Genomic DNA, 18,283 nt, shown 5'->3' with positions numbered 1-18,283 from the left:
TATTATCACCAAAATGTCATTCGGGTATACAAATTAAAATTCTAATTGTGCTCGATGAATCAATTGAAAAAGTTTGCTTGTTGTATAAAATACAGTATATTGTCATATTACTATTGGTACATAAACACACAATCAGCATTGTAATGTGGCAGCTGGTAGAGGTGCACTGTAAAAAACAAAAAAAAGGTAAACTGTCAGGCAGCAAACATTTCCCTACTGTTTCCAATAAAGCACTTTAAAATGGTATATATTACTCAACAATGAATCACTAAAAAAATGCAGCATTATGCTGTATGTGTCGTTTGTAATTTTCTAGCCAATTTTAGCAAAATTACAATTACATTTTAATTCATCAAGAGACAGAGGATGGCGCCAACCACAACTAGTGTGTTTAACAGGAACAGAATATGATTAATGGAAAGAGGTACCCCACTCTTTCCTGCTCATTTTCTTTGTATCTGAGAGCAAATTAATCGTCTTCTTCTAGAGTCAACCTGCTAATGGAAATAAACTGACTACTACACGGGCAAAGAGAATGAAGAGTAGGAAACAGCGTACACAACAGGCTTTTAGATGTGGCAAACAGGGATTGGGCAGCAGATAAGTAGCTCCCGAATAAATACGGAATCCATGACCAATAAGAAGTGTCACAGAAGCTAAGAGTAGATCTGATACCTGGAGAGCAGGCAGGGAAAGGGCACCTCTGCTAGAAGGTAGCAGATGACAGAGACAGAAAGAAACAGGGACATGCACAAAATCATAATATACTATACTATATTATACTATTGTAGCCTGAAAGTGTCTAGTAACAACATCTTAGAAATAGATGTAGTGGAGTAAACGTAAAAAAGTAGTATAAAATGAAGTATACCTCATAATTGTACATACTACTGCAACAACATTTAACAAACTTAACTATATTTATTATCTTTAATGGACTGCATAGTGCCCATGGGGTCTTTAAATGACATTTATTACAAAGATAGAATAATGTGAGCTATTAAAAATGTATTTATGTTAGGGATCGGCTCCACTCAATTCTTCATTCAATGAAACTTAGTTTGTAAAATGTGTTATATAACTGACTAAATTGATAACTAAAATCTAAAATCAATCAAATTTAAAATCTCTGTTCTTTCGTTCTTCATGTCATGTAATTTAGGAAATAAAGACTGTAAAACTGACTGGGTGATGGTCTGTGTCTGCAGCTGTGCTCTCCTGCTCTGAAGGCTTTTCAGACCTGGGCTACTATAATGGCTCAGTTTCCCACACGGACTCAGGCTCCCCCTGCCTCAAGTGGACAGACTTTCCAGACTACATGCAGCAGTACCCCGGCCGAGGCCTGGGGGACCACAACTTATGCCGAAATCCAGACCAAGAGGCCAACCCCTGGTGCTTCTTCCGGCAGAGCTCCGGTGCCATTGGCTGGGCGTACTGCGACTGCCGTCAGGGTGAGCTTAGGGAGGGCAACAGGGGCCAGATACATTAAACTTTGTGTATGTGGATAACTAAAACTGTGTGTAAAATAAGTGTATACATTATTGTATTAATTAGACTAGAAAAATCTGCGTGTATGCCTGATTCTGATAAAGTGATAAAGATCAGTACAATAGCATCAGCAAACTTTTGCTTGTTTATTTTCCACACATAAATCATTTTCATTTAACTTGCTTGACTCTTTGTTGGAGAAACAGTGCTGTAAACCATCATGGTATATCTTATTCATCATTTTGAAATGGAGAAGGATGATCAATGATTAATCTTCAGATAAATCTTGTAAATAGACTTTAAAGTGCTTCACAATTCAGAATTGAGTGAAAATGTCATTACCCGGGGAGAATTACAGCTCTAATGTAAATAAAATGAGTGATAAAATTCATAGTCCACAATTTTCCCACAAAATTGGGCTACTCATGAAGTGTTGTAGTCCTTACTACTCAACCATGTTTTCAACTTGTAAACTTGCCAGATACAATTTTTTTTTAAAAAGACAACATTAAATGGTCTTCAAAATATGTAATTTTAGGCAATGTAATGGGGGTTCTTATGAGGACAGAGTAGATATTCACAATGGATAAAAATGCATACATTTAAATACCCAGTTTAAAATATACAACAACAATGACAGCACAAGTCATCCATATGCATTACATCCACAGGCGCAACACCTTGTTTATAAAATGATGCCAATATCAAATTTAATGAAATAATAATAATAATTATACATTTTATTTGATGGCGCCTTTCAAGGCACCCAAGGTCACCTTACATAGAATAAAAGCATAAAATAACAACAGCAGAGATTATTAAAACCAAACATTGACCTAAAAAAGAAAACACAGGTATGGTGCACAGTAACCAGTCAGAGTGAGTATGCCATTTTGAACAGGAGGGTTTTGAGTTTGGATTTGAATGTTGTAATGGAGTCTTATGTGTGGGGGGAGGGAGTTCCATAGTCTGGGTGCCGGGCAGCTGAAGGCTCGGGTACCCATAGTCCTAAGGCGTGGTGTGGGGATGGTTAGCAGTCAAGCAGAGGCTGAGCAGAGGGTGCGAGAGGGGCTGGATTCTTGGAGGAGGTCGCAGAGATAGATAGATGGTGAGCTAGATGGTGGAGAGCTTTGTATGTGAGGAGAAGGTAATAATAAATCATCTCATTTTGCACACACGGTTTAAATACCTACTGTATGAAAATGTATCATTTTGAAGCAAGGATTTTCTTTATCTATATTAAAGCCACTGTAAGTAATATTTTTATAAGAAAAATGTTTTTATATGTTCCAACAATAATCACTGTCAGAGTGTTAGGTCAGAAATACATGTCTCTCATCATCATGCAGTAAAAGCGAAAATAAATGTTCTGGTATCCCTGCCATCTTTATCCAATCTGGACAGAGATGTCCATTAAAACGCTGTCCTGTCAGCTCGTGAAAGCACAGCGGGTAGTATCCTCCTGTTTGCTGCTATGTCTGGCAATTACCACTGCATGTTCATGTGGTGACATGCAGAAGAGAGACAGAAACACTTTAATATTTAAACAAACTCAAATAATTGATTTTGTTTTTTAATTTTATTTGACTCAAGCAGCACTGTACTATACTGTACTGTACTATACTGACTTTACAGTATATGCTGATCACATTTATTATCTAATGAACAACCGTTTTCCTGTACATGTTGTAGGCTGTTGATTAGCATTAGTTTTTAGTGTCGCATACATACTAGGTCCTGGGTTAAAATATCATCTTGATTTCGCCCCAGAACCAGCAGCAGCCCCTTTCAATTGCAGGTACTGCATAGGTGACAAGTCAAAATGACACCTATGCATTTCAGCCAGTGCACCAACGACCAATGATTCTCAAAAAATTCAGAAGTATCTAACTCATGTTGCCATGGATTGCAACAGGTTTTAACCCGTGGGAATTTCTCTTGTGTCATTTGCAGGTGTTGCCAGACTGGTGGGAGGGTCATCAGGCAACAGTGGGCGTCTCGAGGTCTATCTGAACGGCCAGTGGGGGGCAGTATGTGAGACACACTGGACCAACCGTGATGCCAGTGTCATTTGCAGACAGCTCGGACTTGGGTGAGGGCAGACTAACAGATAACATAATGCTAACAATAGACATGTGGAGAGGATTAGTCAAAACCATAGTTGTGAAAAACTATGAATTCACTGCTCACAGAGCTACAAAAAAGGATGACTTTCTTCAATTTTGTTGCAGTTATAGTTTGCAACATGAGCAGATCAGGAGTATTGGCCCGAACTAAATTCTGAATTGTCCCGTTAGCTTCAGAGCACTTTGTAGCTAGCTACCATTAGCCAGCTAGCACTAGCTAACAAAGCTTCAAAGTGTTCTGTTTAGGCTCAACTCAGGCCAACTAATATTTCACCACAGGTTGGGATCTCAGCTACTGGCGCTAATTGTAGCCTACTCATCCTTCTATATGTCCTGTCCTAAATAACATTGTTTTCTGGTGCCTGAATTTTCAAAGACAATTCATCAGCGTGCAAGAAATGAAGTGTCTAAGACTCAGATTTACTCCAGACCACTTAGTTTCATTTTTCTTTTAATGTCACACATTGTATGATCTTTGCCTTGAGGACAGGAGCCTGCATGTGTGCTTCAAAAGAAAAGAGTCTCACTGTGTATCTGCTCTCCATGCAGTGAGATTGGTACAGCCCTGCAGCATTCCTACTTTGGCCCAGGTTCTGTCTTCCACTATGAGCGTCTGGGTTGCCGTGGTAATGAGAAATCCCTACTGGAGTGCCGGAGCAGGAAGTTTGTCAACGGTGACTGTAACCATGGCAACGAAGCAGGAGTGGTCTGTGCTGAACCTGAAGGTGAGGCCAGAGTGCCACCTCATATAATATAGCAAAAAATAACACTAATGAATCGCAATATCGTTACTATGGATAAATGATAGTCACACAAAAACACTGGGTACATTTTACACATCTTGTCTTATTGGCATGGGTTGTTTATTTCCGTTGCGACACACTTCAATTGCCACACACTTCACCTATGTCATTTAAACATCAGTGTGTAGGAAAAATTGTGGTCGTGGCAACAGTGTGCCTCCGGAAGCAATCAGACCCAAACTTTTGGCTTGGTGGACCTTTAAATGACAGAAGTGCTGACCATCTGCCACATCAGTAGAGTCAAACAAGCACATCCACTTATCTTCACTAATCGACTCACAACATTTTTGACCGTACACACAAACATTTCAGTGTGCCCAGTAGCAGGAGTTTAGAAGAATAGAATAATTTCAACCATATCATCATTGAAGTGATAGCAGTTACTGTTTCTGAGGGTGAAGCATTATAATGCGAGGTGAACTCAGCTAAAATCAGTATTAAATCAACTCTCTCTGTCACAATAATTTCCCAGTCTGGGATCATTAAAGTAATTCTATCTATCTATCTATCTATTACCCCAACCAACTTAGTTACCATCACCATTACCGATAACAATTGGGCTTAGTCAGAAACAGATTTGCAAATAAGTGCAAATTAAAAGACACAGTGGCACACACAAGCACAAATGAAGTCAAATATATATGCCTGCACACATGACAACACACCCCACACACAGTATATTTTCCAATATTTTAACTACCGTATCTTGATTTATTATCTTTTTGTTCATTCTTTAAGTAGCAAACTCTATTTAAATATTCAGATTTTCATTTTTCACTTTATTTTCTTGCCATTATTCAAAGTTTTTTAAAGCCAGCAATGCACATTTGCTGTCAGCATTTCAACAGCCAACACTCACAACCGCAAGTTATTCAGAGCTGGCCTTCTCTTGTTAGAATAAATGTCTTTGTTCAATGGTTGAGGGAAACAGAGGGCCAAGAGCCCATAGCAACCACTGCAGAGGTCAATGTGTTTATTATTGGCTCACTTGTTGCTTTACCCTTTGTTTCTCAGGCATTGGCATCCCTTTGAGGTTAGTCGGAGGCCTGGAGGAGTTTGAGGGCCGAGTCGAGGTGTACCATGATGGCAGTTGGGGAACCATTTGCGATGACCAGTGGGATGACTCTGATGCTGAGGTGGTGTGCCGACAGTTGAACCTGGGGTAAGAAACAGATGCTGTGCTACTGCTTCAAAAAGAGTATCAGGATCATCCCTCCCTCATACCTTATTGGCATGTCTTCTGATCTATAACGCTCTCAGTTTAAAAGTCTAAATGATTACAGAAGTATGTATGCATGTAGACAGTCTACCTGCCATACAGATACAAGCAGTGTTGGGGAGTAACGAATTACATGTAACGACGTTACGTAATTTAATTACAAAATGTACGTAATTGTAATCCGTTACATTACTGGGAGAAAATATGTAATTAAATTACAGTTGCTTTTGGAAATTTCAATGATTACAACTTAAGTTACATTTGAAAAATCGCCGCAAAAGCTCGGATTTATCAAATAGTTTTTTGCCCCCCTGGATTCATGTTTGTTTTTAGTTATTTTCATATCAACATCCTCCTGCCAAAACTGACGCTTGTGATTGGCTCTGTCTGGTCATGTGCCATTCGACTCAACCTACAAACCGCACGGCGGCAGTCAGACTCAGCAGCAACAGTGTCGGCGGCGCACAAGATGTTCCTGGGCTGGAAATACAAAAAACACTTCATACAGACAGAAGCCAGGCTTCCCTATTACAAAGGTAGCTCTCTTTTAACCCGGCTAGATCACCATGGTAACTTATGCTTAGCTCATAACCTGGCCTCGACCAGGTTCTGTTCAGAGTTTAATCATAAAATCGGCTATAAAAGCGCCGCTGTTTCACTATTTAACTCATTTACAACTGGCGTCACCTTTACTTTGAAAGTCCAGTCGAGCTGGATCAGAACGGAGCATTTGTACGGAGGGAGAGATTGCGCTGATCCGCTGCTGTTTACTTTCTCTCTGAGCGTCTCCGCCTACAGATGTTCAGCTGAGGGGATACGCTGCTCAGCTGTTGATCCGACTCGCGTCAGGAGGTCATTTATTAGATTACTTTTATATACAGTCAGTCACCACTGAAAGAAGTTGTGCGCTCGCAGCAGGACAGATAATTTAACTTAATGTGGCCATGAATAAATTAATTGTTTCGCCTGTTATGTGTTGCCCAAACGCAAATCTTGAGTAGTCTACTCTGTTTTCTCACATTTAAAAAGGTCTTTGTACAGAGACAACATGAGATTTGCTTGTAGCTACAGCACCTAAAAAACCCACTGTAACCTATTTTCATACGCACACCAGCCTCGCTTTCAATAAAACACACACTGGCATTTTATAATTGCGATCAGTGAAATATATGAAAACAATATAAAACACAGTTTAACACAACAGTTGTTGTTGCTATAAAGCTTCATATTTAAAAGCAGTTCAATGCAGAGATGTCAGAAATTAAAATCAGCCTCCTCTTGTCATATTTGCAGCAACACTGTTGCTTCAGGCTGTGATCAGGCTTTTTTGTATCGCTCGTACTCTCTCAATTAAAACAACCTGCTCCTCTTGGCTGAAATCAGCCCGTTGTCGCTCTATTTAGTGAGGAAGTGAGCCTCCTTTGCAGTACAGGCCTAAGGTCAGACTCATAATATATGGTTAAACCTTTGAACTGAAAGGTTAATCACACTATAGGTCTTAAAATGTGAAAATGGTTAGCAGTTGAGAGATTTCATTCAAAATAAAGAAAAGTAATCATAATGTAATCAAATGTAATTAGTTACATTACTTTGAGAAAGTAATTGAAATAGTTACACTACTATTACATTTTCAACAGAGTAACTTGTAATTGTAACCAACTACATTTCCAAAGTAATCTTTCCAACACTGGAGACAAGACACATCTTTCACTTTATACATCAATTTCAGTATATTGTTACAAAACTACTCTGACAGTACAAATAGATGATTAGACTGAATCTGATAAACTTGTAAATCACTTACATTTGGAACTCTGATGGATAATTATACTTAAAAAGTACAACCAAAATGACAATATCAGTAGAGCTATTACGTTAGTAAAGGATGAAGGCTTTTGGAGTTCTGAAGAGGTTGACAAGTATCACTCTTCAGCATGAAAATATGAAATAGACCAGTGTGTAAGGAGCACAATATTGTTTGTTTGTAATAATTGTTTCTGTGTAATTGTCACACTTACATAATACTTTATGCTGTTTCACTAGGCTATATGTCAAATCACAAACATTTTAACCTACTTGTATATCTCAAATATCTCCTGTGCTCTTCTAATGTATTACAAAAATATGTTATCCTATATCCCGGAGGATAAGATATTTTAGCCTAGATCATTCTATGCTGACTGACAGTATTATTTGTTTCTATTTTGTATTCCACATACATTCACCCACACAGACATTGCATGCATACTGATCAACTGAACTGACATAATTATATTATATTAATATTATATTGCTTACTTCATTTAGTTAATTAAACTTTTTGCATTATTTACAGACTGTGGTCTCCCTCTTTTGTCACATAATGTTGAGCCAGGTTGTGACAAAATTGGGGCTTGTCTGTCCAATTTCAGATTTTCTTTGTCTGGTAAGTTTCCTGATGCTGAGTTGGTATCTTTTTGTAATCTGCTGGAACTAGTACCATTTGCATGACTTATATCTTATGCTAATCTGCACTACTTAAGGTTTGGGCTTGCCTTTAGAGGAGGCTTGAGTGAATTGGTATCAAGTTTTGCAATGGATGACTTGAGGTGGTATTAAAGCTGTTAAGTACTTGTTTTAGGAGGCCTCATAGTCTGGAGTTTTGGTTAGTGGTTTTGATGGAGATCAGTTTGTCTGTGTAGGTTTGGTTGAGGGTCTTGTATGGTTAATTGCTTAGTTTTTGTCAGTGTAGTGTTGTGCATTTCATTGGGGCTGTCTTGGGTAGAGCTGGAGACAGTTGTAGAAATTGAGGGCCATGAAGACAATGTTTGTTTGTCGTGAACATGTTAGAATATGAGCTTTTTGGTAGGATGAAGGAACGTTTTTTCCTTTGAGATACGTTCGTAAATCTTGGTAGTGTTACAGTTAAACAGTTAGAGCAGTTGTCTCGGGGGCACATTTCTGGATGTGCTGTCTTTGCAGTTGCCTTGCTAGTTTTAGTGGTTTTTAGTGCATAATTACCCACTGTAATTACCTGAAAGTACCTGCGTGAAGACTAGGGTTGAGATAAATACGTTTCTGGGTAGGTTAGTTGGAAGGCTCTAATTTTTACTGCACATCAGGGATGAATTTTGTCCTGTTATGGCTTATGTTGCTGTTTTCTTCAGTCTCCATCTGATGAATTTTTGAATAGTTCTACAAAAGAGCGACTCTTGAAGCTCGTTGAGCATTATGACACCGATGTTGAAGAAAAAACACTGAGGTCACTGAGGGCTGCTTTAAAGGAAAATTGTGGGGTTTTTTACATTGCAGAATCCCAGTGGCAGAGTTGGTGAATTAGTGGGTTCTACTTCAGTAGCTCTAACCTTTGAGCAACTGCTGTTGCTGCTGCAGATGGAGATGGATAAATTGGGTATAAGAAAGGAACGGCTAAGGCAGTCTTTGGAAAAGGACTAATTGGAGTTGCAGCAGTATCGATTAGATCTAGTTAAGGCATGTAGGCTCTCGGGGAATGCTGGTGCTGGATATTCAGAAGAGTCTCTAGCATCTGTTTCATAAAATTGGAAAATGTGTGACGTGATGGGTAACTTGCATCTAGTACCAAAGTTTGATGAGAGAGACCCAGACAGTGTTGTGCCTGAACGCGTTCAATGAACGATCGTTCATGAACTCGTTCATATTTTGGGCGAACGTGAACTGAACGTACTGTATTTCTACCTGATGAACGTTATTGTGAACGCGTTCATTCTGGCGTTTGTGAACGGCGCATTCTTACAGTTTAACTTCGTTCAAGACAGTGCCAGATTTCCATCGAGCCTTCCAGGCGAAAACCGGCTAAAACACACCGTGAACAGGCCTTAATATGTAGCGGAAAATCACCCAATCTGGCTGTTGTGTATAAAAAGGACGCTGGACGAGAGGTTTGTGTAACTCGCTTTACTTTCGATCAAAACGAAACTTAACTATTTCAGACAGAAACAGCTGCATACCAAACATGCAGTGAGGCATTACAGAACGGACACAGATGAATTCGTCCTGAACGGACACAACACTGGCAACACCAGCCACCACAGAGTCGCAACGTGCATGCGTCATCAGTGTGCTAAGCATGGAGGCAAAAACAAATGAAGGCTTCACATCTGTTTTTGTATTGTGATATATCTAAAAAGTTTTGGAGTGATGTTGAATCTCATTTTTTTTAATGCTGCTCCCTGTCCATTCTCTTACCCTTAAACATGTTATTTGCTGTTAACCGAGAAGATAATGCTCTTGAACACATGATGAACTTTGTTATCCTATGCAAAATGTTTTATTCACAAACAAAAATTTGCAAAATCACTACCTAAATTGGCTCCTTTTCTCCTGGAACTAAGCTCTTTGCTTAAATCTCTGATTTAAAAAAAAGTAATACCTTACTGAGTCATTATGAAAAGTTTTTCCCTGAAGCTACTGTCTGAACTATCTATTTATTTATTATTTTATTTTTCCCTTTCTTCTTCTTCTTTTTTTAAAATTATTTATTCATTTACTTATTTATGTATTTTATTTTTAATTTGAACTCTAAAGCACCCGGCTAGCCTTCAAGGTATGTGCAAGTGAATAAAAAATCGAAAGACACGACAACGGCGAGCCAAAATAGATCCTCTACCACCCAAATTGCATTAACGGCGTAGAGTAGCAGCTCCATTGTCTTCATCTCCCAGCCGCAGCTGGACAACCTGGTTTTGCAGAATATTGTCGAAGACCTGCAGTTTCAGTGTTAAAACTGATAGAATAATAGCCGTCTGTGGTGGGCTGTGGCAGTAATTTTGAAAAATAATAGCTCGCATCAACATATTGAAAAAAAAAAAAAGAACTATGAACTAGTTCATTTTTGGAACTGTGAACTTAGTTAAAAATTTTGAATTATGAACTATGAACTGAACTAGTTCATTTTAAAATTTGTGAACTGAACTTTGAACTAGTTCATGTAGAAAGTGAACTTTCCCAACACTGGACCCAGACACGTTGTTTTTCCCATTTGAATGTGTTGCTCAATGTGAGAGGTTTGTCTGTGGCTGACTGTGTAGTTATGTTGCAATCAGTATTGACAAGAAAGGCCCAGAAAGCGTATTCAGCGCTTGAAGTTGACAGCCAGAATTATTCTGCTGTTAAAGACGCAATTTTTAAAGCTTATAAGCTGGCACCAGAGGCCAATCGGCAGCGTTTCAGGTACTGGAGGAAGTCTAATAAGCAGTCACATGTTGAGTTTGCAAGGGACTTAACTAAACATTTCATCAGGTTCTGTTCTGCGTTGGAGGTTACTACTTTTAAAGATCTGTTTGATCGGATGGTACAAGAGCAGTATTCCCCCTGAGGTTGCCACTCATATTGTTGAGCAGGGTGTACAAACTGCCTCCAAAGCTGCTACTCTAGCAGATGAATCAGTAATGACTATTTTGTGTTCCATATAAATACACCCACATTGCATACATACTGATTGACTGAAATCATATTGCTTATTTAACTAAAACCTTTTGCATTATTTACAGACTATGTGGGGTCTCCCTCTTTTGTCACATACTGTTGGGCCAGGTTGTGACATTCTTTGTTCTGACCGACAGAGGAGTGGCCAAGGCGTGGACCTGGGCCCACTTTGGCCAGGGTGTTGGTCCCATCTGGCTGGACGGAGTGCAGTGTACAGGCAATGAGCTCTCTCTAGAGGAGTGTCCTCGTAACATGTGGAAGCAGCACAATTGTGACCACATGGAAGACGCAGGTGTGTCCTGCAACCCCTATACAGGTCAGAGCCAAGGAGCGAACAGCCTACACGTGTTCATATTAGACAACACAGTTATCATTCCTGTTGGAAGCAACTTACCATTTGTTATATGAATATATGCCAATGAAAAATGGGATCTAAATATCAAAATTTATACAATGGTTATGTGAGCAGGAATCCTCTAATGACATATCACAGTGACATCAAGAAGTACGGCATCAAAACTGATTGATCTTGTTACAGATTCTTGAAACCATTTGGCCTCCCATCCAAAAATCCTTTCCTGTTCTGACTGACTGACAGGGATTCATAGTCCCTTGACCTCTGTGGGGTAATTACACATTGAGAGTTGCTGAGCTCACATGTAGGTCGTTAGGCAACATGGCATGGCATCATGTAAGAGTTACTGCCTGAAGAGAACTGCACTGCAACTGCCTCTCACGAGCCTTAACCTTGTTGACCTGTTTAGTGTCAAGTAGGGACAGAACAGGAGGAAGACAGTATAGGAAGAAAAGTGAAAGGGGTAAAGGGGGGATGGTAAATATGAATACAGAGCCTGCAAATGAATTATTCCGAACAAGGAAATTATAAGATAAAATACAAAACTGAGGCAAACATGGATATCTGTTAGCCATAGTATTTATCAAAAGTACCAGGCTATATTTAGTGTACTTGTTATTGTTGAAGACTGGAGAAGAAGGGGTGGAGAGTTAAAAGGAAAAGTGAAGACTTAAAAGAATGTTAAATTGGACAGGTCTGTCTGAGCTGTAGTGTTTCTGTAATATAGCTGTTTTTTTTGTCACAGTGTGTCATTAGTGGTATCTTACATTTGTAAGTATATTTATTCAAGTACTATACTATACACAAGTATACATTTTGTACTTTCCAGTTATCTCCATTTTGTTAAACTTTCTACTTCTTCATTACATCTCAGAGGTAGATACTGTACTTTTACTTGTACCTAAATTTTAAACATTTGCAACAGTAAAATGATACATACGTAGTATGGTGATGTAAGTAGCATACTAAATCACCATAGTTTTATTACAGCAGTTATCATAGTCAAAATATTTCATTTTTTAATGACCACTGATGTCCCCAGTTTCTATTTAGAAATCTAGTCACCTTACCCTAGTGTGCAGGTTTTGTGTCTAATGTCTAGGTATCCTCACCAGTCAGAAGCAAAGAGGCTTTATGAAAGGGGGAACGTTTTCAAGAATACACAGCAAGTTCAGTTGCCTTTGATTTAGAACTTCTAGTTATCCTATGACATGGATGAATTAGAATCCTCCTATACATATCATTGGAATCCATAGTGAGCTAAAAAAACAGCGCAACGCCATGCACTACCTTTGGCATATGATCTGATAGTGTATTTGTGTTTTCCTGTGTGTCTGCAGATGGTGCAGTTCGTCTGGTGGGAGCAGACAGCCACTGGGAGGGTCGTGTGGAGATTTACCACCAGGGAGAATGGGGCACTATATGTGATGACAACTGGACTGAGCTCAACGCCCAGGTGGTGTGTAGACAACTGGGCTTCAGGTCAGTGCTTCACTAAATCTGAGTCACTATAGAATACCTCTGTGCCTTAAGAGCTTAGGTAGCCCCCTGTGATTTTAAAACAACTACGTGCCATCATGTCCGCAAATGATCATTCTTACCAAGCAATAACAGTTTCTCTTCCCTGATGAAGAAAAACAAGAAGTTATTTTTAAACCCTAGAATGATTGAACACCACACTAGCAATTTTGCTATTCTTAAGGCTTTATGAATATTAACCCTTCTGTTGTTCTATCTGTATATGGGTTCCGGTCGTGGTATCAGGCTAGCAGGGTAATCCCTTCTACCCAGCCCCATTCTTCATTTTAGTCTGAGGAATGCCAAAGCATTCTTTGCTCAGAGATGGGTTCAAAACTAAACTTCAAACTATATTATTCCACTAGTTACAGATCAGTCATTTGTCATATTTAGTAAACATGGATATTTGCACAGAGGCAAGTGTTGGTGATGTTGCTCTTCATGTCATTATAAAAAATGTCCATAGAGTAGATGTTCATGCCTTGTTTGCAGCGGCCGAGCAGAGGTGGCTGCTGACATGGTGTATGAAGAAGGTTGTGGGCCAATCCTACTGGATGAGGTGCAGTGTCAGGGAACAGAAGCCACTCTACTGGCCTGCACCCACTCTGAGTGGGGCCAGCATGACTGCTCCCACAGTGAAGATATAGGTGTCCGCTGTGAGACGGGAGGTTTTGCCAATGACATACCAGGCCCGTCGCCTTCACCTGGTAAGGCTATTTAGGAAGCCAAGCAAATAGTTGAGTTTCCAATTTATGAGGTTTTTGTTTGTTCTCTTTGTAAAGGCCAGCATACCTTCGTATATGTCAATACTTGCTAACATCTGAATATCTTATGGCATAACTCACCAACAGCTCAATGACACATTTTTTCTTGACATGTTTATTTGCAGGCCCTCTGGTGCGTTTGGTTGCTGGAGAGAGCAGGAAGGAGGGTAGAGTGGAGGTCTTTCTCAATGGCCAGTGGGGAAGTGTGTGTGATGACGACTGGAATGATGTCAGTGCAGCTGTAGTTTGCAGACAGCTGGGATTCACGTTAGTATAAATAGACAGGGTTCATCCTCAACATGAATGACTCATAACATTTCCTTGAAATCTATACATTAGAGCTCAGCCTTGGGGCAAGTTGATTGGTTGCCTGACAACTACTGTATCAATTTCGGGGGAAATTGTGTATGGACAATTATCATCCCGAGATGAGGGATACCCAATGACCTCACACTTCACATTTAGTGCCACCAGAAGGTTGACATTCTTGGTTCCCAGATGATCTTCCCTAATGACTTGCTGCTCCCACTGCAGGTTGATATGTTTTGCCTGGACTGAGCTATTGGATGGCTTGTCATCAATACTTCACTATTGATGATCAATGCCATCATGTGATTACATTTTTGATTTGCCTTGATTTGGTTTATTATGACCAAATAACTTTAAAAACTACTGGCAATCATCTGTATGTTGTATTAACTAATAATAAGCAAATGTTAGCATGCAAATATGCTAATCTAAAATGGGGAAAATGAAAAACTTTACCCAGGAACAGAAAACCCACTGTATAGGAGAAAGTGTTAAATGGAAGCGTGTGGACCCATGACAATAGCTCCTAAAATTAACTGGGTTTAACTGAAGAACATTTTGTGATAGCCAGTTTTAACAGTGACAGCAACCAAAGTTTAATTGTATACGTACATTTATAGAACAAAAAGGAACAAATAATAATGATACTGTGTGTGTGTTTGTGTGCTGTCCTCCCAGTGGTGTGGCTAAAGCTCGATCCATGGCATACTTTGGGGAGGGTCAAGGTCCCATCCATCTGGACAACATTCGATGCTTGGGCACCGAAACATCCTTAGGCCAGTGTCCGGCTGTGGGTCAAGATGACCATGACTGTCGCCACAGTGAGGATGCAGGTGTCATCTGTGATTACACTCTGGATCCTGTGGGAGACGGTGCCATTGCAATGCAGACCTGTGGCCTGAGACTCAATAACCAGCGTCGCCGACGCAGGATTATAGGAGGAGATAAGTCACTGAGGTCAACACACACACACAACGCTCTGGCTCCTCACTTACAAAGAGCAGAGTTTGATTCACTGTCTGACCTTACTCTGGCTTGTGTGAATGTGCTTTCAGGGGTGAATGGCCCTGGCAGGTGTCTGTGTGGCTCAGGTCTCAGTCTAAAGGAAGTCATCCTCTGTGTGGAGGATCAATCATTAACCCCTGCTGGGTTGTGACTGCTGCCCACTGCTTCAAGAGGTAGGAGACACTTCCCTCTAATGGTCACTTATTGTCATTAGAAGCATTCACAGCTTAAAAATAGGAGCTGTCTGTCACTTTCATGTCACATTGTCCTTTTCCATCTATGATCTATAATTAAGGTAAAACTTAAATTATTTAATGTTTTTGATTGTAACCACATAATGGGTCAGATAATGTTTTCAAAATATAAAGTAACCTTTTGCAGGAATATGTGAATCTGGTTGATATGCAAATTGGTGAAGACTCCTTACCCCATAAATGTGATTACGAAACTGGTTAATTTCACTGACATAACCAAATATACATTTGGTGACTCTTATGCTTTTATAAGTAATTAAAAATCAAATGTACTCACTTTATTTATGTTCCATTCAGTGTCTTTACCATGTGTGGCCAGTATTGTGTACTTTGTATCTGTCAAAACTAAATCTCTTCAGAGTTGTCAGAGACACTACGTTGTGGCTTATGCATGCCATCCATGGTTGATTCTAGAATAAGAACTATAGGGGTGCTCAGCTCCCACACATTTAACATTTTATTAATTGATTGTTTTTTTCCACCTCTATTACAGTCTTCACTATCTGTCCACTTTGTCACCTGGTTCTTGCTCTCTCCTTCTCTCTCCCTCCCTCTCTCCTCCTTTTTCCCTCTCTCTCTTACTGGGAAATGTGGTCAGGTAACATCAAATTCTTACTCTCACCTGAGCTTGGCTGTTTAACAGAGAAAAAAAATTGTAACCTATAGCCACCTTGACACAACAGACATTTCTTTGGGGTCACAGGCAAGTTTTATTTTTGATGATTCATTGTATTATTGAACAACTACAGTGCTCTTGGTCAATCCAAAATGTTAATAAACAGTGACCAATATAGCCACCCTTCTTTTCAGTAACAGTGATAAGCCTTCCATTCATGGAGTCTGTCAGTTTCTTGATCTGTTGATGATCAACTTTTTGTGTAGCAGCAACCACAGCCTCCCAGACACTGTTCAGAGAAGTGTACTGTTTTCCTTCACCGTAAATCAAGCATTTACTAAGGGACCACAAGTTCTCAATAGGGTTCAGATCAGGTGTGGAAGGGGGCCATGTCATAATTTTTTCATCTTTCAGGCCTTTACTGGCTAGCCAGGCAGTGGAGTACTTTGATGCATGTGATGGGGCATTGTCCTGCATAAAAATCATTGTCTTCTTGAAAGATGCATACTTTGTCCTGTACCACTGCTTGAAGGGTTCCTGGTAGCTTACTGTTTGATTCTTCTTAATCTTTTGCATTTGCATGTTTTTTTCCTCAACACATCTCTTGCTATCCTGATGACCATTTGCAGCTAAATGTTTGATAGTTCTGTGATCATGCCCCTATAACTTAGCAATTTCAAGAGTGCTGCATCCCCCTGAGAGACTGTAATTTTTTACAACAATCTGACTTGTCCTCCTGAGCGAAGAATTACCTATCTGAATATACATTGCACGGGCAAGCTCTATGGAGGCCGCCATGTCTTTCCGGTTTTAAAAAAACTATGGACTGCCGAGAGGAACACAAAGCACTACGTGGTACTACGTAGTAAGGCTAAACGCATTTTCGCTCAGAGCCAGCTTGACTGAGGAACTGAGAGGGAACCTCTAGTTTTATAGCCTTAATAACCAACTACATCTTTACCTCATTACTTGAATCAGTAGAAATACTTGACGCTGTTGGGAAAGAGTCCATATTTTGAAAATGAGTTTCTTGTCCGTCAGGGCCACCATAGCTTCCGGAATGTCTCCAACGTCTTCAGAATGGGAGGGGTGAGCAAAGGAGTGTTGCAATGTAGAACCTCACAGCTAGATGGCACTAAAGACTTGATATATTACACACTGTCCCTTTAAAAGAGAATCTGTTTTTCAAAATAAAACAACTTTCCGGGCATGATCGTCAATATAACGTTGATTATTCAAACAATAAATAGCACTGAATGTCATCTCTCGGTTTCAGCTTTGGGTTTTGCCTTTGCAGACTGCCTTTATAGTTAAAAAGGTATCACCAACATGAAGACCAGAGAGCTGTCTATGGGAGAACAGCGAGCAATTCTGAAGCTGAGAGAAGATGAAAAATCAATCAGAGCTATTGCATTGGCCATAGCCTGTACAAGCATCTGGACTGTTCTGAAGAAGAAAGAAACCACTGGTGTACTCAGCCACAGATGTCGAACTGGTAGACGAAGTAAAACATCAGCAGTTGATGACAGAAACATTGTGAGAGCTGTAAAGGAAAACCCTAAAACAACTGTCAGTGACATCACCAACAGCCTCTAGAGGGCGGGAGGGAGTGAAGGTATCACAATCCACTGTTTGCAGAAGACTTTGAGAACAAAAGTACAGAAGCCACACCAGAAGATTCAAACCACTCATCAGAAATAAGAACATGAAGGCCAGACTGGCATTGGTGTGGAGAAAGAAAGGATCTGCTCATGATCCCAAACACACAAGCTTATCTGTGAAACAAGGTGGAGGTTATATCCTGGCTTGGGCTTGAATGGTTTCTTCTGGGATGGGCTCATTGATCTTCATTGTTCACATAACACGTGATGGCAGCAGCAAAATAAACTCAGAAGTCTACAGAAACATTTTGTCTGCCAATTTAAAGAGAGATGGAACCAAACTCATCGGGAGATCCTTCCTCATGCAGCAAGACAGCAACCCAAAATACACTACTAAAACAACCAAGGAGTTCATCAGGGGAAAGAACAGGAAGGTTTTAGACTGGCCAAGTCAATCTTCATACTCCATCCCTATTGAGCATGCATTGTACCTGCTAAAGAGGAGACTAATGGAGAATGGAGATTCCTAAGGAGGCTAAGGTCATTTAACATCTGCCGGACAATGCTGAGGATGTTCTATGAGTCGGTTGTGGCCAGTGCGATCTTCTTCGCTGTCACATGCTGGGGCAGTGGGCTGAAGGTTGCAGATAACAACAGACTACACAAACTGATCAGGAGGGCTGGTGATGTCGTGGGGGAGGAGCTGGACACTCTGACGACTGTGGCAGAGAGGAGGATGCTGTCCAAGCTTAAGTCCATCTTGGATAATGTCACACACCC

The 18,283-nt window shown here is 40.1% G+C and overlaps 1 protein-coding gene across 5 annotated transcripts in view; it reads left to right on the top strand.

Annotated features, from left to right (window-relative positions):
- The window catches only part of LOC115597215 (neurotrypsin), a 42,517-nt gene that overhangs the window by 12,743 nt on the left and 11,491 nt on the right, over positions 1-18,283 (top strand). For 3 of the 5 annotated variants that reach the window (XM_030442976.1, XM_030442975.1, XM_030442979.1), the window contains 10 exons: positions 1,209-1,451; positions 3,442-3,580; positions 4,164-4,339; positions 5,432-5,579; positions 11,147-11,397; positions 12,777-12,918; positions 13,447-13,661; positions 13,844-13,985; positions 14,706-14,984; positions 15,083-15,205. In XM_030442976.1, coding sequence (XP_030298836.1) covers positions 1,209-1,451; positions 3,442-3,580; positions 4,164-4,339; positions 5,432-5,579; positions 11,147-11,397; positions 12,777-12,918; positions 13,447-13,661; positions 13,844-13,985; positions 14,706-14,984; positions 15,083-15,205 — 1,858 coding nt within the window. The remainder of the gene's footprint in view (positions 1-1,208; positions 1,452-3,441; positions 3,581-4,163; positions 4,340-5,431; positions 5,580-11,146; positions 11,398-12,776; positions 12,919-13,446; positions 13,662-13,843; positions 13,986-14,705; positions 14,985-15,082; positions 15,206-18,283) is intronic. The other 2 variants (XM_030442978.1, XM_030442977.1) reach the window with 2 other exon arrangements.

This window comes from Sparus aurata, chromosome 15 (genome assembly GCF_900880675.1).
Source record: "Sparus aurata chromosome 15, fSpaAur1.1, whole genome shotgun sequence".
NCBI lineage: Eukaryota > Metazoa > Chordata > Actinopteri > Spariformes > Sparidae > Sparus > Sparus aurata.
Note: the sequence above shows the minus strand (reverse complement) of the source record. Positions and strands in the feature narration are given on the sequence as shown.